At 46.6% G+C, this 23,585-nt stretch overlaps 1 protein-coding gene across 2 annotated transcripts in view; it reads right to left on the bottom strand.

Annotated features, from left to right (window-relative positions):
* Nucleotides 1–23,585, bottom strand: part of LOC139276317 (cullin-4A-like) — a 107,223-nt gene that overhangs the window by 80,718 nt on the left and 2,920 nt on the right. For both annotated transcript variants that reach the window (XM_070894122.1, XM_070894124.1), the window contains exon 2: nt 7,831–7,946. In XM_070894122.1, coding sequence (XP_070750223.1) covers nt 7,831–7,946 — 116 coding nt within the window. The remainder of the gene's footprint in view (nt 1–7,830; nt 7,947–23,585) is intronic.

Consider the following 23,585-nt stretch of genomic DNA (forward strand, 5'->3'; position numbering starts at 1 on the left):
GAATTCAGATACATCTGACAAACTATGGGCTTGCTCCAGAAAAAAAGCTGCCTGATTGTCATCAAACCCAACTGGTTCCCGAATGTCCTTCGGAGAAGGGAACTGGACACCTCTACCCAGACTGGCCTACACGCGACACCAGTCCCACACTACATTGTAGACTCTCAACGCCCTCAGGACACCAAGGGATGGGCAATAGATGTGAAATTATCAGTGTCGTCCACATGCCAAAAACAAATCAAAAACAGACTGCAAGACTTGGATGGGCTGAAGACTATCAAGATCATTAAGGAGTTATACTGGGGCTAAAAGGGTTAAATTATGAGAAAAGGTTGCATAGACTAGACTTGTAGTTCCTCGAGAATAGAAGATTAAGTGCTGATCTAATTTAGGTGTTTTCACCTGTTGGGGGGGGAATCCAGACCAAGGGGCATAACCTTAAAATCAGAGCCAGGCCGTTCAGGGGTGATGTCAAGAAGCACTTCTCGACACAAAGGGTAGTGGAAATCTGGAGCTTTGGGCCATCTATCGCCCAAAAAGCTGCTGAGGCTGAGGATCAATTGAAAATGTATAAAACGGAGATTGATAAGATTTTTATTAGGCAAGGATGTTAAGGGTTACGGAAACAAGGCGGGTAGATGGGTTAAGATACAGATCAGCCATGATCTAATTGAATGGTGGAACAGTCTCAAGGGATTGAAGGCCTCCTCCTGTTCCTAAAAGAAAGACTTGGATTTATATAGCGCCTTTCATGACCACCAAAACTCTCAAAGCGCTTTACAGCCAATGAAGTACTTGGAGGAAGATCAACAGAAGCTAGACAGACAGGTTCCTGTCAGATTCCAATACTTAACTCGGAATCCCTTAAAACAATAAACATCCCGAAACCCCAAATTCTCAATATTAAAGCTCCTGGTCTGGTTCAGACACCCAGCCAATGCTTTATCCGAGATTGAATCACCCACAGACACCTTCACTTAACCTCAGTCAGCAAAGCAGCACAGTGGGAAAATGACCAACGGAAATCAGCTGATTCAGTTACATTTCTACCCTGGCTTTCAAGTCCAAACTGAGACTAGAAAAGGAGCTCATAGAATCATCGAAATTTACAGCATAGAAGGAGGCCATTTCAACCCATCGTGTCTCTGCCGGTCGACAAAGAGCTATCCATCCTAATCCCATTTTCCAGCTCTTGGTCCATAGCTCTGTAGATGTATTAAACATTCATTCATGGGATGTGGGCGTTGCTGGCAAGGCCAGCATTTATTGCCCATCTCTAATTGCCCTCGAGAAGGTGGTGGTGAGCCGCCGCCTTGAACCATTGCAGTCCGTGTGGTGAAGGTACTCTCATCACAGTGCTGTTCAGGTGGGAGGTCTAGGATTTTGACCCAGCGCCCCAAGTCAGGATGGTGTGTAACTTGGAGGTGGTGGTGTTCCCATGTGCCTGCTGCCTTTGTCCTTCTAGGTGGTAAAGGTCACGGGTTTCAGAGGTGTTGCCGAAGAAGCCTTGGTGAGTTGCTGCAGTGCATCTTGTAGATGATACACACTGCAGCCACGATGGAGGGAGTGAACGTTTTAAGGTGGTGGATGGGCTGCCAATCAAGCGGGCTGCTTTGTCCTGGATGGTGTTGAGCTTCTTGAGTGTTGTTGGAGCTGCACTCATCCGGGCAAGTGGAGCGCTTTCCATCACACTCCTGACTTGTGCCTTGTAGATGGTGGAAAGACTTTGGGGAGCCAGGAGGTGAGACACTCACCGCAGAATACCCAGCCTCTGACCTGCTCTTGTTGACACAGTATTTATGTGTTGATCCAGTTAAGTTTATGGTCAATGGCAGAATCAGCATGGTTTTATGAAAGGGAAATTATGTTTGACAAATTTGCTAGAGTTCTTTGAGGATGTAACGAGCAGGGTGGGTGAAGGGGAACCAGTAGATGTAGTGTATTTGGATTTCCAGAAGGCATTCGATAAGGTGCCAACAAAAAAAATTACTGCACAAGATAATAGCTCACGGGGTTGGGAGTAACATATTAGCATGGATAGAGGATTGGCTAACTAACAGAAAACAGAGAGCCGGGATAAATGGGTCATTTTCAGGTTGGCAAACTGTAACTAGCGGGTGCCACAGGGATCTGTGCTGGGGCCTCAACTATTTACAATCTATATTTATGACTTGGATGAAGGGACCGAGTGTATTGCAGCCAAATTTGCTGATGATACAAAGATAGGAGGGAAAGAAAATTGTGTAGAGGACACAAAGAATCTGCAAAGGGATATAGATAGGTTAAGTGAGTGGGCAAAAATTTGGTAGATGGAGTATAATGTGGGAAAATGAGAGGTTATCAACTCTGGTAGGAAAAAAAATTATTTAAAATGGAGAGAGGTTACAAAATGCTGCGATACAGAAGGATCTGGCGGTCCTTGTACATGAAACACTAAATGTTAGCATGCAGGTACAGAAAGTGATTAGGAAGGCAAATGGAATATTGGCCTTTATTGCAAGGGGGATGAAGTATAAAAGTAGGGAAGTCCTGCTACAACTGTACAGGGTATTGGTGAGGCCACACCTAGAGCTGCATACAGTTTTGTTCTCCTTATTTAAGGAGAGATATACTTGCATTGGAGGCAGTTCAGAGAAAGTTCACGAGGTTGATTCCCGAGATGAAAGGGTTGTCTTATGAAGAAAGGTTGAGCAGGTTGGGCCTATACTCATTGGAGTTTAGAAGAATGAGAGATGATCTTATTGAAACATATAAGATTCTGAGGGGGCTTGACAAGGTAGATGCAGAGAGGATGTTTCCCCTCGTGGAGGAATCTAGAACTAGTGAGCATAGTTTCAGAATCAGGGGTCGCCTATTTAAAATGGAGATGCGGAAGAATTTCTTCTCTCAGAGGGTTGTAAATCTGTGGAATTCTCTGCCCCAGAGAGCTGTGGTGGCTGGGTCATATTTAAGGTGAAGATGGACAGATTTTTGAATGATAAGAGGGTCAAGGATTATGGGGAGCGGGCAGGGAAGTGGAGTTGAGGCCAAGATCAGATCACCCATGATGTTATTGAATGGTGGAGCAGGCCAAATGTTCTACTCCTGCTCCTATTTCTTATGTTCAATGGTGACCCCCAGGATGTTGATGGTGGGGGATTCAGCGATGGTAATGCCGTTGAATGCCAAGGGGCGATAGTTAAAGACTCTCGATTGTTGGAAATAGTCATTGCCTGGCACATGTGCGGCACGAATGTTACTTGTCACGTATCGGCCCAAGCCTGAATGTCGTCCAGGTCGTGCTGCATGATGGCATGGACTGCTTCATTATCTGAGGAGTTGCGAATGGAACTGAACACTGTGCAGCCATCAGCAAACATCCTCACTTCTGACCTTATGATGGAGGGGGGTCATTGGTGAAGCAGCTGAAGATGGTTGGGCCTAGGGTAGTGCCCTGAGGAACTCCAGCAGTGATGTCCTGAGGCGGAGATGATTGGCCTCCAACAACCACGAACATCTTCTTTGTGCTAGGTATGACTCCAGCCAGTGGAGAGTCCCCTCCCGCCCCCCCGATTCCCATTGACTTCAGTTTTACGAGGGCTCCTTGATTGCACACTTGGTCAAATGCTGTCTTGATGTCAAGGGCAGTGGCTCTCACCTCACCTCTGGAATCCAGCTCTTTTGTCGATGTTTGAATCAAGGCTGTAATGAGATTTGGAGCCGAGTGGTCCTGGCAGAACCCAAACTGAGCATCGGTGAGCAGGTGATTAGTGAGCAAGTGCCGCTTGATAGCACTGTCGACGACACGTTCCATCACTCTGCTGCTGATTGAGTGTAGACTGATGGGGCGGTAATTCGTCAGATTAGATTTGTTCTGCTTTTAGTGGTCAGGACATACCTGGGCAGTTTTCCACATTGTCGGATAGATGTCATTGTTGTAGCTGTACTGGAACAGCTTGGCTAGAGGAGCTGCTAGTTCTGGAGCACAAGTCTTCAGCACGACAGCCGGGATGTTGTTGGGGCCCATTGCCTTTGCTGTATCCAGTGCACTCAGCCGTTTCTTGATATCACATGGAGTCAATCGAATTGGCTGAAGAATGGCTTCTGTGATGATGGGGACCTCAGAAGGAGGCCGATATGGATCATCCACTCGGCTGAAGATGGTTGTAAACTCTTCAGCCTTGTCTTTTGCACTCATGTGCTGGGCTCCAGGTCACGGCACTTCAAGTGTACATCCAAGTACTTTTTAAATGCAATGAGGGCTGCTGCCTCTACCACCCTTTCAGGCAGCGAGTTCCAGACCACCACCACCACCCTCTGGGTGAAAAAAAGTTCTCAACTCCCCTCTAATCCTCCTACCAGTATTTTAAATCTATGCCCCCTGGTTATTAACTTCTCTGCTAAGGAAAATAGGTCCTTCCTATCCACTATATCTAGGCCCCTCATAGTTTTATGCACCTCAATCAAGTCTCCCCTCAGCTTCCTCTGTTCCAAAGAAAACAACCAGCCGATCCAATCTTTCCTCATAGCTAAACTTCTCCACTCCTGGCAACATCCTCATAAATCTCCTCTGTACCCTCTCTAGTGCAATCACATCTTTCCTGTAATGTGGTGACCAGAACTGCACGCAGTACTCTAGCTGTGGCCTAACTAGCATCTTATACAGTTCAAGCACAACCTCCCTGATCAGGCAGCATCTGTGAAGAGAGAAACAGAGTTAACTTTTCAGGTTTCGTCAGAACTGGTCCCTTACCTGAAACGTTGATTCTCTCTCCACAAATGCTGCCTGACCTGCTGCATATTTCCAACATTTTTTCTCTATTTCAGATTTCCAGCATCCGCGGTATTTTTGCTTTTATAATCGCTTGGACAGGTTGGATGTGGAGGGAATGTTTCCATTTGTGGGAGAATCCAAAACTAGGGGCCATCAATACAAGAGTTACTCATAAATCCAGTAGGGAAATGAGGAAAAATGTATTTACTCAGAGAATGGTTAGAATGTGGAACTCGCTACCACGGGAAATGGTTGAGGCAAATGAGCTTAGATGCTTTGAAAAGGAAACCAGACGGGTACACGAGAGAAAAAGGAACAGAAAGATATGCCGAAAGGCTGACGTGAGGTGGATGGAATGGGAAGAGACTCGTGGAGTATAAACACCAGAGCACACTAGTTGGACCGAATGCCCTCTTTCTGTGCTGTATATTCTATGTAAGTTGTTTTAAAATGTGGGTTATGGACCGTTCATTGAAACTGAAAGATAAGTAAGCATTTTAGTGAGGTTTGGAAAAACAAAGTGAAAAGGAGGAACAAGAAGTAGATTTTCCAATCATGGAGAGACAGAGAGAGAGTTAATGGGTTGAATGGCCTGCAGGTTGCTCTATAGGGAACTGTTGGATAATATAAAATATTTGCAGTGAAGTGATGGAAAGACTTTACAACAACAACTTGCATTTATATATCATCATTAACGTAATAAAAAGTCCCAAGGCACTTCACAGGAGAGTAATCAACAACATGTATCTAATCTGAGGAAGGACGTTCTTGCTATTGAGGGAGTGCAGCAAAGGTTCACCAGACTGATTCCCGGGATGGCAGGACTGACATATGAGGAGAAACTGGATCAACTGGGCCTTTATACACTGGAGTTTAGAAGGATGAGAGGGGATCTCATAGAAACGTATAAGAATCTGACGGGACGGGACAGGTTAGATGCGGGAAGAATGTTCCCGATGTTGGGGAAGTCCAGAACCAGGGGACAGAGTCTTAGGATAATGGGTAGGCCATTTTGGACTGAGATGAGGAGAAACTTCTTCACTCAGAGTTGTTAACCTGTGGAATTCCCTGCCGCAGAGAGTTGTTGATGCCAGTTCATTGGATGTATTCAAGAGGGAGTTAGATATGGCCCTTACGGCTAAAGGGATCAAGGGGTATGGAGAGAAAGCGGGAAAGGGGTACTGAGGTGAAGGATCAGCCATGATCTTATTGAATGGTGGTGCAGGCTCAAAGGGCTGAATAGCCTACACCTGTACCTATTTTCTATGTTTCTATGTATTTATATAGCGCCTTTAATGTAGTGAAATGACCCAAGGCACTTCACAGGAGTGTTTTAAGACAAAACAAATAAATTTGACACTGAGCCACATAAAAATAAATTACGGCAGATGACCAAAGCTTGGTCAAAGGGAGAGGTTTTAAGGAGCGTCTTAAAGGAGGAAAGAGATGTAGAGAGGCGGAGAGGATTAGGGAGGGAGTTCCAGAGCATGGGGCCTAGGCAGCTGAAGGCACAGCCACCGATGGTCGAGCGATTATAATCAGGGATGCTCAAGAGAGCAGAATTTGGAGAGTGTAGACAGAGGGGTTGTGGGCTGGAGTAGATGAGAGAGATAGTGAGGGGCGAGGCCATGGAGGGATTTGTAAACAAGGATCAGACAAAAATTGACACGGAGTCAAAGAAGGAGACATTGGGATAGGTGACTAAAAGCTTGGTCAAAGAGACAAGTTTTAAGAACCGCCTTGAAGGAGGAGAGAGCAGTGGAGAGGCGGAGAAGTTTAGGGAGGGAATTCCAGAGCTTGGGGCGTAGGCAGCTCAAGGCACGGCTGCTAATGGTGGACCAAAAGCAGTGAAACGCACGAGCGGCTTTTTAAAAAAACAAAAGAACATGCAAATAGCTAAGAATTTGAAAAGACATGGGAGATGCGCAAACAATGAGAAAAGGAGGAATTGGGGAGAGGGAAATCTGAACCAAACTCAACAAATGCTGGCTTGTGCTGAGCCTTTCTGGAAGAGTGTCGGAGACAATGACAGAGAGGTCAGAGTGGGAATAGGAGAGAGAGTTAAAGTCACCAAGGGCGGAAGAGAGGAGCGATCAGGGTCTCATTTGCAGACAGAACAGGGGTGTTGAGCAAAGTGGTCACCTAATGTGGATTCAGTCTCTCCAATGTAGAGAGGGCCACACCATGAACAGTGACTGCAGTACGCTAGATTAGATGGCGTACAAGCAAACTGCTAACTCAAATGGAAGGAGAGTTTGGGGCTCTGTTCTGGAGGACAGGTAAAGAGACAGGTGTTGCATCTGCTGCAGTAGAAAGTGCCAGGGAAGGGCAACTGAAAGTAGAGGGAGTGAAAGAGTGAACAAGGCTATCAGAGCAGGAATGTGGAAAGGGCTAGGATAGTGAGCGGGATAGTGTTGGAGGTGGCAGATGATGATCTGACAAATGCAGGTCCTAGCAGGGTAGAAACTGAGGACAAGGGTTGATGCTGTTATTGAAGGTGGAGGAAGTGGCTCATAAGCTCTGGCTTGGAAAGTGGAGTCACGGGAGCAAATGCGACAGAGACAGAAATACTGGGAGAAAGAGACAGAATCCTTACAGGAAGGGGAACGGGAAGTAGCACAATCCAGGTAAGCATAAAGCAGGCAGAATTCACCTAACTTTCAAGATATTACCATGGACCTCCTGACAAGAGGACACTCTTTGGTTCAAACACAGCATTGGGTGCGACGCCCCAAAGGCTATATTTTCAGTGCGACGTCCTTGCAAAGTGTAAACAGCAAAGACTGACCATAAAGTACATTACAAAATAGGTACCCTAAAGTTTTAGCAGCAGTAACATCAGGAGCTTTTCCTGTGATTATTCACCTCTACCACATTAAATTGGAGAGTATATAGCATTAGACCAACGAGCAGACTCAATGTGTGTATCTCCCCATTCTATTCTTATAGCTTTAACTGTGCTTTCTCTTGGTTATCGAGCAGGCTGGCAAAATTAGTAGCAGTCCTCAGGAGAAAGAGCAAATCCCTATCTACTTTACAAAATCAGTGACCAAAGGGATGTTGCTGACCATGGTTACCTGATAAAGTTCCTCCAAATTGTACTTTATTGATGTGCTATTCTGAATGGCACCCACCGCCTCATGGAGCTTCTGCCACGTATCCTGAGTGTAGTTGTCAGGCAATTTTGGTTTATCTATTGGGAGACAAACAGAAATCACATTAGATTCAATAAAGCAACAAGAAACATACTGAAAAGACGTGGATTTATATAGCGCCTTTCACGACTACCGGACGTCTCAAAGCGCTTTACAGCCAATTAAGTACTTTTGGAGTGTAGTCACTGTTGTAATGTAGAAAACATGACAGCCAATTTGTACACAAGCAAGGTCCCACAAACAACAATGTGATAATGACCAGGTAATCTGTTTTTTTTGTTATGTTAATTGAGAGATAAACATTGGCCAGGACACCGGGGATAACGCCCCTGCTCTTCTTGGGATCTTTTACATCCACCCGAGAGGGCAGATGGGGCCTCGGTTCAATGTCTCATCCGAAAGACGGCACCTCTGACAGTGCAGTGGAGTGCACTGGGGTGTCAGCCTAGATTATTTTGTGCGAAGTCTCTGGAATGGGATTTGAACCCACAACCTTCTGACTCAAGAGGCAAGAGTGCTACCCACTGAACCACAGCTGACAATACTAGAAAATGTATACGGAAGGGAAACAAATAGGGAGATTGGAAAGACAGGAGTATGAAGAGAGTGGCAGTAACATATAGGAAAATAGCAAGGGCTTTGAGAAGCACATGCAAAAGAAAAGGCAAGGCTACTTGAGAGATAAAGGGGCCATCGGATACTGAGGGTAAGGGAATGGTGAGATGGTGAATGTGGAAGTGCAGGGGTCCTTGTCATGGGTGTGGAAGAACTACTCGTGTAGATAAATACTCCAAATGGCACTAAAAGTCACCAGGCCCACACATGATACATTCCAGATCATTCTGGTAGTGCCTCTACTTCATCCTCCCAAACCCCTTTAGAATGAATCCAGATCATTAATAAAAACAGTAAAAAGCAGCGATCCCAACACTGATCCCTGCAGGACACCACTGGTGACCGGTCTCCAAACAGATCCAAATCCATCTAACTATTCTTTGCCTGCGTCCTGCCAGTCAGTTCTGTATCCAGCTCAATATATTTCCACCAATAGCAGAGGCTCCGATCTTATCGAGAAGCCTCTTATGCGGCACCTGTCATAAGCTTTTCGGAAATCTGGTATTAGTGGAAATATATTGAGCTGGATACAGAACTGGGTGGCAGGACGCAGGCAAAGAATAGTTAAATGGATCTGGATCGGTCACCAGTGGTGTCTCGCAGGGATCAGTGTTGGGACCATTGCTTTTTACTGTTTTTATTAATGATCTGGATTTAGGGATTGGCAGCACAATTTGCAGATGATACCAAGATCAGTGCGACTGCTAGAACTGTAGAAGAGGCTCGTCTGAACCAAGCAGATCTTAATGTGTTGGGAGACTGGGATCAAGACTGGAAAATGATGTATCACTTAGATAAGTGCAGTGTTATGCATGTGGGCAGGGCAAATGCTCAACATTCATACACCCTCCAGGGAAAGGCAATAAAGATGGTAGAGATAGAAAGAGATTTGGGCATTCTCGTGCATACATCCTTAAAAGTACATGAGCAACGCTGTGCAGCGATAGCTGGAGCAAATATGGTGTTGGGGTGTATCCATAGGACAACTGAGTATAAGACAAGGCATACTGTTTTGTCCTTGTACAAGACCTTAGCCAGGCCGCATTTGGAATACTGTGCCCAGTTTTGGTCTCCTCACATGGTGGGTGATATTGAGGCTCTGGAAAGGGTGCAGAAGAGGGCCACGAGACTAATTCCAAGTCTAAAGCATCTTAGTTATCAAGATAGGTTAAAAGAGTTGGGACTCTATACCTTAGAGCAGCGTAGACTACAGGGGGATATGATTGAGGTTTATAAGATAATGAAGGGAATAAACGGTGTTTCAGCTGACAGTTTATTTCAATTAAATGGGTTAGGCAGGACCAGGGGGCACAAATGTAAGCTGTATCGGGCTAGATTTAGGTTAGATGTCAGGTGGTGGTTCTTTCCCCGGAGAATAGTAGACCTCTGGAACAAGCTGCCCTCTCATGTGGTCGATGCAGACTCGCTGAATTCTTTCAAGCAAAAGCTGGATTTGTTTCAGGCTGCGGCGGAGATCACCTCTCGCAGACGGTAGGTACTGCAGGGAATTTAATGGCCAGAGTGATCTCCTGGACTAGGTTCGATCGCCTAGATGGGTCAGAGAGGAATTTCCCAGATTTTTTTCCCCAAATTGGCCTGGGTTTATTATCTGTTTTTTTGCCTCCCCCAGGAGATCCCATGGTTTGGGGTGGGGTGGAGTGTATGTGTTGTGATACACAAGGTATTGCAATTGTGTGGGACAGGGTCGATGGACCAGATGATCTTTCCTGTCCGTCATTGTTCGTATATTCGTATAAATGCAGTCTCCTTCTTTCTTGGTTCTGAGTAAACTTTAAGAGTCTATCATAGGCGGTGAAATTGTTGAACACTTACAAATGTACGGACTAAATAGGGAGAGTCAATATGGATTCGTTCGACTAACTTTTGACAAAACCAGAGTACAACAGAATGTAGTGGATGAAGTTATTTTAACTTGTGCTTTATTGATGTGCTATTCTGAATGGTACAGATTTTCAAAAAATGTTTGATAAGGTACAAGAAACTTGTTACACAAATAGAGGCACATAGATTTAAAATAAATATATCTTGTATTTATATATTGCCTTCACAGGAGCATTATCAAACAAACTTTGACACCAAGCCACACAAGGAGACATCAGAACAGATGACCAAAAGCTTGGTCAGAGGTAGATTTTAAGAAGCCAATGGAAGAGCGATTAAAATCAGATACATCCAATTGGAGGCGCGCAGATATCAAAGCGTTGTAGGGCTGGAGGAGGCCACAGAGATAAGAGATGGGAGAGGCCACGGAAGTATTTGAAAACAAGAATTTTAAAATTGAGGCATTGCTGAACCGGGAGCCAATGTAGGTTAGCGAGCACAGGGGTGACAGGTGAACGGGACTTGGTGCGAGTTAGGATACGGGCAGCAGAGTTTTGGATGAGCTCAAGTTCATGTAGCGTGGAAGAAGGGAGGCCAGCCAGGAGAGCATTGGAATAGTCAAGTCTAAAGGTAACAAAGGGATGGATGAGGCTCATCAGCAGCAGATGAGCTGAGGCAGGGGCGGAATTGGGCGATGTTACGGAGGTGGAAGTAGGCAGTCTTGAAAAATGGATAGGAGACAGAAAGCAAAGAGTAGGTGTAACTGGAGGTTTTGGGGGGAGGGGGTGCGGGTAGAGTGCATGCTCCAGCTATTAGGGCTGGGACCTTGGTTTTCCACTTTTACAAATGAGTTGAAAATAGGATCAAGAGGAAGATAACTGATCCCAAATTAGGGACAAGGCAAAGGAAGAATATCACTGTACTAGCCTGATGTACTGTACTCGCTTTAGAAACATAGAAAATAGGTGCAGGAGTAGGCCATTCGGCCCTTCCAGCCTGCATCGCCATTCAATGAGTTCATGGCTGAACATGCAACTTCAGTACCCCATTCCTGCTTTCTTGCCATACCCCTTGATCCCCCTAGTAGTAAGGACTACATCCAACTCTTTTTTGAATATATTTAGTGAACTGGCCTCAACAACTTCCTGTGGTAGAGAATTCCACAGGTTCACCACTCTCTGGGTGAAGAAGTTTCTCCTCATCTCGGTCCTAAATGGCTTACCTCTTATCCTTAGACTGTGACCCCTGTTTCTGGACTTCCCCAATATTGGGAACATTCTTCCTGCATCTAACCTGTCTAAACGCGTCAGAATTTTAAACGTTTCTATGAGATTCCCTCTCATTCTTCTGAACTCCAGTGAATACAAGCCCAGTTGATGCAGTCTTTCTTGATATGTCAGTCCCGCCATCCCGGAAATCAGTCTGGTGAACTCCCTCAATAACAAGAATGTCCTTCCTCAAGTTAGGAGACCAAAGCTGTACACAATACTCCAGGTGTGGCCTCACCAAGGCCCTGTACAACTGTAGTAACACCTCCCTGCCCCTGTACTCAAATCCCCTCGCTATGAAGACCAACATGCCATTTGCTTTCTTAACCGCCTGCTGTACCTGCATGCCAACCTTCAATGACTGATGTACCATGACACTCAGGTCTCGTTGCACCTCCCCTTTTCCTAATCTGTCACCATTCAGATAATAGTCTATCTCTCTGTTTTTACCACCAAAATGGATAACCTCACATTTATCCACATTATACTTCATCTGTCATGCATTTGCCCACTCACCTAACCTATCCAAGTCACTCTGCAGCCTCATAGCATCCTCCTCGCAGCTCACACTGCCACCCAACTTAATGTCACCCGCAAATTTGGAGATACTACATTTAATCCCCTCGTCTAAATCATTAATGTACAATGTAGTCAGCTGGGACCCCAGCACAGAACCTTGCGGTACCCCACTAGTCACTGCCTGCCATTCTGAAAAGTACCCATTTGCTCCTACTCTTTGCTTCCTGTCTGCCAACCAGGTCTCAATCCACGTCAGCACACTACCCCCAATCCCATGTGCTTTAACTTTGCACATTCATCTCTTGTGTGGGACCTTGCCGAAAGCCTTCTGAAAGTCCAAATACACCACGTCAACTGGTTCTCCCTTGTCCACTCTACTGGAAACATCCTCAAAAAATTCCAGAAGATTTGTCGAGCATGTTTTCCCTTTCACAAATCCATGCTGACTTGGACCTATCATGTCACCTCTTTCCAAATGCGCTGCTATGACATCCTTAATAATTGATTCCATCATTTTACTCACTACCGATGCCAGGCTGATCGGTCTATAATTCCGTTTTCTCTCTCCCTTCTTTTTTAAAAAAGTGGGGTTACATTGGCTACCCTCCACTCCATAGGAACTGATCCAGTCTATGGAATGTTGGAAAATGACTGTCAATGCATCCGCTATTTCTAAGGCCACCTCCTCCTTAACTACTCTGGGATGCAGTCCATCGGGCCCTGGGGATTTATTGGCCTTCAATCCCATCAATTTCCCCAATACAATTTCCCGACTAATAAGGATTTCCCTCAGTTCCTCCTTCTTACTCGACCCTCTGACACCTTTTATATCCGGAAGGTTGTTTGTGTCTTCCTTAGTGAATACCGAACCAAAGTACTTGTTCAATTGGTCTGCCATTTCTTTGTTCCCCGTTATGACTTCCCCTGATTCTGACTGCAGGGGACCTACGTTTGCCTTTACTAATCTTTTTCTCTTTACATATCTATAGAATTGTGGCAAAGCATTCTCAGCTCAGTGTGAGATCACACTTTAAAATGATAAGAATGTATTCCGTACTATAAACAAAAATAATAAATTTGAAAAAGTTCTGAAATCTTGAGCTCCATTTTAAGTGAATCACAAACTTGGGCTCATGACTGAGCTCAATATTTCAGAGGGTTACATTGCTCAACGTCACAAACGAAGGATATTAAGTGTGTTGAAAGCACAGCACGCAGCAAAGCGGGGATGTGTGAGCAGTTGTAGGACATGTCTCCGCCACTGAGGGACACAGTGTTGAAAAACTGAACAGTTGGTAACCCAAAAGTAACGGCAAAGGAAGAAGAGGGAAATATAGCATCAATAATAAATGGAATCATAAAGCGAAATAGAGATACGATAAAGCAACTCCGGCAACACAGAAGGTTGTTAAATGATCAAGGATTAAGGTGTGGGCTGGAAGCAGGAGGCTGTGCAGTGCCTGCCATATTGTGCAGTGCCTGAATTTTTGGCAATGAAAATTGGATCAGGCCAACACCCAGTAGACTGAATCGAGTCCAGTCTCTACAGATAGCAAATATACACATGAATACCGTATCAATATACACAATGCCATTAATTCACCGTCTTAAACCACAATCAGGACGGTAACTGCTAGTACTTCACCTTGTGCCACATGGCCAAACAGACTCAACTCAAACTATCTAGGCCCCTCATAATTTTCATACACCTCAATTAGTTCTCCCCTCAGCCTCCTCTGTTCCAAAGTAAACAACCCCAGCCTATCCAATCTTTCATCATAGCTAAAATTCTCCAGTCCAGGCAACATCCTCGTAAGTCTCCTCTGTACCCTCTCTAGTGTACTGTACTCTCTCTGTAGTGTGGTGACCATAACTGTCCACTAGTTAGCTGCGGCCTAACTAGTGTTCTATACAGTTCATGCATCACCTCTCTGCTCTTATATTCCATGCCTCAGCCAATAAAGGGAAGTATCCTGGATGCCTTCTTAAACAACTTATCTACCTGTGGACATGCACGCCAAGGTCCCTCTGTGGGGAAAGTGTCCCAGGGTGGTGGGGTGGGAAAGACTCCTGGGGTGGTGGTAGGGCAGAGTTCCGGAGTAGTGGGGCGGGGCGGGGCGGGGGGGTGGGTGGGTGGGGTGGGGGAAGGACTTTGGGGGGGGGGGGGGAGCAGAGAGTCCCGGGGGGGGGGGGGGGGGGGAAGAGTCCCAGAGTAGGAGCAGAGACCCGGAGTGGTGGGGGCAAAGAGTCCGGGGGCAGGTTGGAGATGAAGGGGGAGGTGGTTGGAGTTGAGGGGGGGGGGGGGGGGGAGAAGGTGAGGGAGATCGGGTAGGTGATGGATCGGAGGGGAGTCGGAGATGATGGAGGATGGAGGGTGGGGGGTGTCGGAGGTGATGGGGGATGGGGGGTGGGTGTCGTGTTGGGGGGGGGGGGGGTGAGAGATGATGGGGGGGGTGGGGAGGTGAGAGATGATGGGGGGGATGGGTGAGGGAGATGATGGGGGGGGGTGAGATATTGAGGGGGGTTGGTGAGAGAGATAAGGGAGGGGTAGGTGAGAGAGATGGGGGAGGGGGGAACGGGATGTGAGAGAGATGAGGGGGGGGGTGAGAGAGTCGGGATAAACGGGTCCTTTTCAGAATGGCAGGCAGTGACTTGTGGGGTGCCACAGGGCTCAGTGCTGGGACCCTAGCTCTTCGTGATTGGTTGGTGATTGGTGAGTAGTATTTCTTTTTCTTAATCAGTAAGTAACCTTTAGCATTATTGTTGCCAAATTAAGTTAATCTAAGGGTTAAGTCATGGCAGGAGAGCTCGGACACGTGTTATGCTCCTCCTGTACTATGTGGGAAGTCAGGGACGCTTCCAGTGTCCCTGACGACTACATGTGCGGGAAGTGTGTCCAGCTGCAGCTCCTCAGACCGCATTGCGGCACTGGAGCTGCGGGTGGATTCACTCTGGAGCATGCACGATGCTGAGAATGACATAATTAGCAAGTTTAGTGGGTTGGTCTTACCGCAGGTAAAGGTTACACAGACCATCAGGAAGAGCAGTGGAAGGAAGGTAGTGCTGGGGTCCCCTGCGGTCATCCCCCTGCAAAACAGATACACTGCTTTGGGTACTGTTGAGGGGGATGACTACTCAGGGGAGAGCAGCAGCCAAGTTCATGGCACCGTGGGTGGCTCTGTTGCACAGGAGGGCAGGAAAAAGAGTAGGAGAGCAATAGTGATAAGGGATCCTATTGTAAGGGGAATAGACAGACGTTTCTGCGGCCGCAACCGAGACTCCAGGATGGTATGTTGCCTCCCTGGTGCAAGGGTCAAGGATATCTCGGAGCGGGTGCAGGACATTTTGAAGGGGGAGGGTAACAGCCAGTTGTCGTGGTGCATATAGGTACCAACGATACTGGTAAAAAACGGGATGAGGTCCTTATAGACGAAAGTAGTAATCTCAAGATTGCTACCAGTGTCACGTGCTAGTCAGAGTAGGAATCGCAGGATAGCTCAGATGAATACGTGGCTTGAGGAGTGATGCAAAAGGGAGGGATTCAAATTCCTGGGATATTGGAACCGGTTCTGGGGAGGTGGGACCAGTACAAACCGGACGGTCTGCACCTGGGCAGGACCGGAACCAATGTCCTTGGGGGAGTGTTTGCTAGTGCTGTTGGGGAGGGGTTAAACTAATGTAGCAGGGGTATGGGAACCTATGCAGGGAGACAGAGGAAAGTAGAATGGGGCAGAAGCAAAAGATAGAAAGAAGAAAAGTAAAAGTGGAGGGCATAGAAACCCAAGGCAAAAAGCAAAAAGGGCAAAGGATGTTAAAAAGATAAACCTAAAGGCTCTGTGCCTCAATGCGAGGAGTATTCACAATAAGGTGGACGAATTAACTGTGCAGATAGCAGTTAACGGATATGTAATTGGCATCACAGAGACATGGCTCCAGGGTGACCAAGGCTGGGAACTCAACATCCAGGGGTATTCAACATTTAGGAAGGATAGGCAGAGAGGAAAAGGAGGCGGGGTGGCATTGCTGGTTAAAGAGGAAATTAATGCAATAGTAAGGAGGGACATGAGCCTGGATGATGTGGAATCGGCATGGGTGGAGCTGCGGAATACCAAAGTGCAGAAAACGCTAGTGGGAGTTGTGTACAGACCGCCAAACAGTAGTGGTAAGGTTGGGGACAGCATCAAACAAGAAATAAGGGATGTGGGGAATAAAGGTACAGCAGTAATCATGGGCAACTTTAATCTACATATTGATTGGGCTAACCAAACTGGTAGCAATGCAGTGGAGGAGGATTTCCTGGAGTGTATTAGGGATGGTTTTCTCGACCAATATATCGAGGAACTAACGAGAGAGAGCTGGCCATCCTAGACTGAGTGATGTGTAATGAGAAGGGACTAATTAGCAATCTTGTTGTGCGAGGCCCCTTTGGGAAGAGTGACCATAATATGGTAGAATTCTTTATTAAGATGGAGAGTGACATAGTTCATTCGGAAACTAGGGTCCTGAACTTAAGGGAAGGTAACTTCAACGGTATGAGGCGTGAATTGGCCAGAATAGATTGGCAAGTGATACTTAAAGGGTTGACGGTGGATAGGCAATGTCAAACATTTAAAGATCACATGGATGAACTTCAACAATTGTACATCCCTGTCTGGAGTAAAAATAAAACGGGGAAGGTGGCTCAATCGTGGTTAACAAGGGAAATTAAGGATAGTGTTAAATCCAAGGAACAGGAATATAAATTGGCCAGAAAAAGCAGCACACCTGAGGACTGGGAGAATTTTATAATACAACAGAGCAGGACAAAGAGTTTAATTAGGAGGGGGAAAATAGAGTACGAGAGGAAGCTTGCTGGGAACATTACAACTGTCGGAGGCGGAGTGGGACGTTGGTGAGGCCTACAAGAGGCCCAGCAGTTGTAGGGAGCAGCGGCAGCGTCGTCGGAGACCAGCCGGTGCAGCTGCAGTAGGGAGGCAAAAAAGTAGAAAGAAATCGAAAGGTGACGTCACAGACAAGGGGGTGAGTGATTGGTAAGTAGTTTTTCTTCTTTTTCTTTATCAGTAAGTAACCTTTATCATTGTTGTTGCCAAATTAAGTTTATCTAAGGGGTAAGACATGGCAGGAGAGCTCGGACATGTGTTAAGCTCCTCCTGTACGATGTGGGAAGTCAAGGATGCTTCCGGTGTCCTTGATGACTACGTATGCGGGAAGTGTATCTGCCTCCAGCTACTAACGGACCGCGTCGCGGCACTGGAGCTGCGGGTGGATTCACTCTGGAGCATGCACGATGCCGAGAATGACGTGAATAGCACGTTTAGCAAGTTGGTCCTACCGCAGGAAAAGGGTACAAGCCAGATAGTAAATGGGTGACCAACAGGAAGAGCAGTGCAAGGAAGGTAGTGCAGGGGTCCCCTGTGGACACCCCCCTGCAAAACAGATACACCGCTTTGGGTACTGTTAGGGGGGGGATGATTCATCAGGGGAGGGCAGCAGCAGCCACGTTCATGGCAGGGTGGGTGGCTCTGCTGCACAGGAGGGCAGGAAAAAGAGTGGGAGAGCTATAGTGACAGGGGAATAGATAGGCGTTTCTGCAGCCGCAACCGAGACTCCAGGATGGTATGTTGCCTCCCTGGTACAAGGGTCAAGGATGTCCCAGTGCGGGTGCAGGACATTCTGAAAAGGGAGGATGAACAGCCAGTTGTCGTGGTGCATATAGGTACCAACGACATCGGTAAAAAACGGGATGTGATCCTACGAGACGAAGTTAGGGAGCAAGGAGCTAAATTAAAAAGTAGGACCTCAAAAGTAGTAATCTCAGGATTGCTACCAGTGCCACGTGCTAGTCAGAGTAGGAATCGCAGGATAGCTCAGATGAATACGTGGCTTGTGGGGTGGTGCAAAAGGGAAGGATTCAAATTCCTGAGACATTGGAAATGGTTCTGGGGGAGGAGGGACCAGTACAAACCGGACGGTCTGCACCTGGGCAGGACCGGAACCAATGTCCTAGGGGGAGTGTTTGCTAGTGCTGTTGGGGAGGAGTTAAACTAACATGGCAGGGGGATGGGAACCTATGCAGGGAGACAGAGGGAAATAAAATGGAGGCAGAAGCAAAAGATAGAAAGGAGAATAGTAAAAGTGGAGGGCAGTGAAACCCAAGGCAAAAAACAAAAAGGGCCACATTACAGCAAAATTCTAAAGGAGCAAAGTGTGTTAAAAAGACAAGCCTGAAGGCTCTGTGCCTCAATGCGAGGAGTATTCGGAATAAGGTGGACGAATTAACTGTGCAGAGAGCAATTATGATGTAATTGGCATCACGGAGACATGGTTCCTGGGTGACCAAGGCTGGGAACTCAACATCCAGGGGTATTCAACATTTAGGAAGGATAGGCAGAGAGGAAAAGGAGGCGGGGTGGCATTGCTGGTTAAAGAGGAAATTAATGCAATAGTAAGGAGGGACATGAGCCTGGATGATGTGGAATCGGTATGGTTGGAGCTGCGGAATACCAAAGGGCAGAAAACGCTAGTGGGAGTTGTGTACAGACCGCCAAACAGTAGTGGTAAGGTTGGGGACAGCATCAAACAAGAAATAAGGGATGTGTGGAATAAAGGTACAGCAGTAATTATGGGCAACTTTAATCTACATATTGATTGGGCTAACCAAACTGGTAGCAATGCGGTGGAGGAGGATTTCCTGGAGTGTATTAGGGATGGTTTTCTCGACCAATATGTCGAGGAGCCAACGAGAGAGCTGGCCATCCTAGACTGAGTGATGTGTAATGGGAAAGGACTAATTAGCAATCTTGTTGTGCGAGGCCCCTTGGGGAAGAGTGACCATAATATGGTAGAATTCTTTATTAAGATGGAGAGTGACATAGTTAATTCGGAAACTAGGGTCCTAAACTTAAGGAAAGGTAACTTCAATGGTATGAGGCGTGAATTGGCCAGAATAGACTGGCGAGTGATACTTAAAGGGTTGACGGTGGATAGGCAATGGCAAACATTTAAAAATCACATGGATGAACTTCAGCAATTGTACATCCCTGTCTGGAATAAAAATAAAACGGGGAAGGTGGCTCAACTGTGGCTAACAAGAGAAATGAAGGATAGTTAGTGTTAAAACCAAGGAAGAGGCATATAAATTGGCTAGAAAAAGTAACAAACTTCAGGACTAGGAGAAATTTAGAATTCAACAGGGAGGCCGAAGGGTTTAATTAAGAGTGGGAAAATAAAGTACGAGAGGAAGCTTGCAGGGAACATACAAACTGACTGCTAAAGCTTCTATAAATATGTGAAGAGAAAAAGATTAGTGAAGGCAAATGTAGGTCCCTTGCAGTCGGATTCAGGTGAATTTATAATAGGGAACAAAGAAATGGCAGACCAATTGAACAAATACTTCGATTCTGTCTTCACGAAGGAAGACCCGAATAACCTTCCGAATGTACTAGGGGACAGTGGGTTCAGTGAGAAGGAGGAACTGAGGGATATCCTTATTAGGCAGGAAATTGTGTTTGGGAAATTGATGGGATTGAAGGCTGATAAATCCCCGGAGCCTGATAGTCTGCATCCCAGAGTACTTAAGTAGCCCTAGAAATAGTGGATGCATTGGTGATCATTTTCCAACAGTCTATTGACTCGGGATCAGTTCCTATGGACTGGAGCGTAGCTAATGTAACACCACTTTTTAAAAAAGGGAGAGAGAAAATGGGGAATTACAGATCGGTTAGCCTGACATCAGTAATGGGGAAAATGTTGGAATCAATCATTCAGGATGAAATAGCAGCTCATTTGGAAAGCAGTGACAGGATCGGTCCAAGTCAGCATGGATTTATGAAAGGGAAATCATGCTTGACAAATCTTCTGGAATTTTTTGAGGATTTAACATGCAGAGTGGACAAGGGAGAACCAGTGGATGTGGTGTATTTGGACTTTCTAAAGGCTTTTGACAAGGTCCCGCACAAGAAATTGGTGTGCAAAGTCAAAGCGCATGGTATTGGGGATAATGTACTGACGTGGATAGAGAACTAGTTGGCAGACAGGAAGCAGAGAGTCGGGATAAACGGGTCCTTTTCAGAATGGCAGGCAGTGACTAGTGGAGTGCCGCAGGGATCAGTGCTGGGACCCCAGCTCTTTACAATATACATTAATGATTTAGATGACGGCATTGAGTGTAATATCTCCAACTGGGTGGCGGTGTGAGCTGTGAGGGGTCGATAAGAGGCTGCAGGGTGACGTGGACAGGTTAGGTGAGTGGGCAAATGCAAGGCAGATGCAGTACAATGTGGATAAATGTGAGGTTATCCATTTTGGGGCAAAAACACGAAGGCAGATTATCGGAATGGTGGCAGATTAGGAAAAGGGGAGGTGCAACGAAACCTAGGTGTCATGGTTCATCAGTCATTGAAGGATGGCATGCAGGTACAACAGGCGGTGAAGGCGGCAAAGGCGGCAAATGGTATGTTGGCCTTCATAACTAGAGGATTTGAGTATAGGAGCAGGGAGGTCTTACTGCAGTTGTACAGGGCCTTAGTGAGGCATCACATGGAATATTGTGTTCAGTTTTGGTCTCCTAATCTGAGGAAGGCTGTTCTTGCGATTGAGGGAGTGCAGCGAAGGTTCACCAGACAGATTCCAGACATGGCTGGACTGTCATATAAGGAGAGACTGGATCGACGGGGCCTGTGTTCACTGGAGTTTAGAAGGATGAGAGGGGATCTCATAGAAACGTATAAGATTCTGACGGGACTGGACAGGTTAGATGCGGAATGTTCCCGATGTTGGGAGGTCCAGAACCAGGGGACATAGTCTAAGGATAAAGGGTATGCCATTTAGGACTGAGATGAGGAGAAACTTCTTCACTCAGAGAGTTGTTAACCTGTAGAATTCCCTGCCGCAGAGAGCTGTTGATGCCAGTTCATTGGATATATTCAAGAGGGAGTTAGATATGGCCCTTACAGCTAAGGGGATCAAGGGGTATGGAGAGAAAGCAGGAAAGGGGTACTGAGGGAATGATCAGCCATGATCTTATTGAATGGCGGTGCAGGCTCGAAGGGCCAAATGGCCTACTCCTGCACCTATTTTCGATGTTTCGATGACTGCAAAAGCTTCTATAGATATGTGAAGAGAAAAAGATTAGTGAAGACAAACAGATTCAGGTGAATTTATAATGGGGAACAAAGAAATGGCGGACCAGTTAAACAAATACTTTGGTTCTGTCTTCACGAAGGAAGACACAAATAACCTTCCGGAAATACGAATGGACCGAGGGTCTAGTAAGGAGGAGGAACTGAAGGAAATCCTTATTAGGCGGGAAATTGTGTTAGGGAAATTGATGGGATTGAAGGCCGATAAATCCCCGGGGCCTGACAGTCTGCATCGCAGAGTACTTGAGGAAGCAGCCCTAGAAATAGTGGATGCATTGGTGATCATTTTCCAACAGTCTATTGACTCGGGATCAGTTCCTATGGACTGGAGAGTAGCTAATATAACACCATTTTTTAAGAAGGGCGGGAGAGAGAAGGCGGGTAATTATAGACCGGTTAGCCTGACATCAGTAGTGGGGAAAATGTTGGAATCAATTATTAAAGATGAAATAGCAGCACATTTGGAAAGCAGTGACGGGATCAGTCAAGTCAGCATAGATTTATGAAAGGGAAATCCTACTTAACAAATCTTCTACAATTTTTTGAGGATGTAACTGGTAGAGTGGACAAGGGAGAACCGGTGGATGTGGTGTATTTGGACTTTCAAAAGGCTTTTGACAAGGTCCCACTCAAGAGATTAGTGTGCAAAATTAAAGCTTGTGGTATTGGGGGGTAATGTACTGACGTGGATAGAGAACTAGCTGGCAGAGAGTCGGGATAAACGGGTCCTTTTCAGAATGGCAGGCAGTGACTAGTGGGGTGCTGCAGGGCTCAGTGCTGGGGCCCCAGCTATTTACAATATACATTAATGATTTGGATGAGGGAATTGAGTGAAATATCTCCAAGTTTGCAGATGACACTAAGCTGGGTGGCGGTGTGAGCTGTGAGGACGCTGAAAGGCTGCAGTGTGACTTGGACAGGTTAGGTGAGTGGGCAAACGAGTGGCAGATGCAGTATAATGTGGATAAATGTGAGGTTATCCACTTTGGTGGCAAAAACACAAAGGCAGAATATTATCGGAATGGCAGCAGATTAGAAAAGGGGAGGTGCAACGAGACCTGGGTGTCATGGTTCATCAGTCATTGAAAGTTGGCATGCAGGTACAGCAGGCGATGAAGGCGGCAAATGGTATGTTGGCCTTCATAGCTAGAGGATTTGAGTATAGGAGCAGGGAGGTCTTACTGCAGTTGTACAGGGCCTTAGTGAGGCCTCACCTGGAATATTGTGTTCAGTTTTGGACTCCTAATCTGAGGAAGGACGTTCTTACTATTGAGGGAGTGCAGCGAAGGTTCACCAGACTGATTCCCGGGATGGCAGGATTAACATATGAGGAGAGAGTAGATCGACTGGGCCTGTATTCACTAGAGTGTAGAAGGATGAGAGGGGAGCTCATAGAAACATATAAAATTCTGACGGGACTGGACAGGTTAGATGCAAGAAGAATGTTCCCAATGTTGGGGAAGTCCAGAACCAGGGGTCACAGTTGAAGGATAAGGGGTAAGCCATTTAGGACCGAGATGGGGAGAAACTTCTTCACTCAGAATTGTTAACCTGTGGAATTCCCTACCTCAGAGAGTTATTGATGCCAGTTTATTGGATAGATTCAAGAGGGAGTTAGATATGGCTAAAGGGATCAATGGATATGGAGAGGAAAGCAGGAAAGGGGTACAGAGGTCAATGATCAGCCATGATCTTATTGAATGGTGGTGCAGACTTGAAGGGCCGAATGGTCTACTCCTGCACCTATGTTCTATGATGGGGGTGAGGGAGATGATTGGGGGGCCGGGGGGGGGAAAGAGATGATTGGTGGGGGGAAAAGAGATGATTGGTGGGGGGAAAAGAGATGATTGGTGGGGGGGAAAAGAGATGATTGGTGGGGGGGAAAAGAGATGATTGGTGGGGGGAAAAAGAGATGATTGGTGGGGGGGAAAAGAGATGATTGGTGGGGGGGAAAAGAGATGATTGGTGGGGGGGAAAAGAGATGATTGGTGGGGGGGAAAAGTGATGATTGGTGGGGGGGAAAAGAGATGATTGGTGGGGGGGAAAAGAGATGATTGGGGAGGGGAAAGAGATGATTGGGGAGGGGAAAGAGATGATTGGGGGGGGGGGAGAGAGATGATTGGGGGGGGGGGGGAGAGAGATGATTGGGGGGGGGGGGGGAGAGAGATGATTGGGGGGGGGGGGGAGAGAGATGATTGGGGGGGGGGAGAGAGATGATGGGGGGGGGAGAGATGATGGGGGGGGAGAGATGATGGGGGGGAGAGATGATGGGGGGGGAGAGATGATGGGGGGG

This window comes from Pristiophorus japonicus, chromosome 11 (assembly GCF_044704955.1).
Source record: "Pristiophorus japonicus isolate sPriJap1 chromosome 11, sPriJap1.hap1, whole genome shotgun sequence".
Classification (NCBI taxonomy): Eukaryota; Metazoa; Chordata; class Chondrichthyes; family Pristiophoridae; genus Pristiophorus; species Pristiophorus japonicus.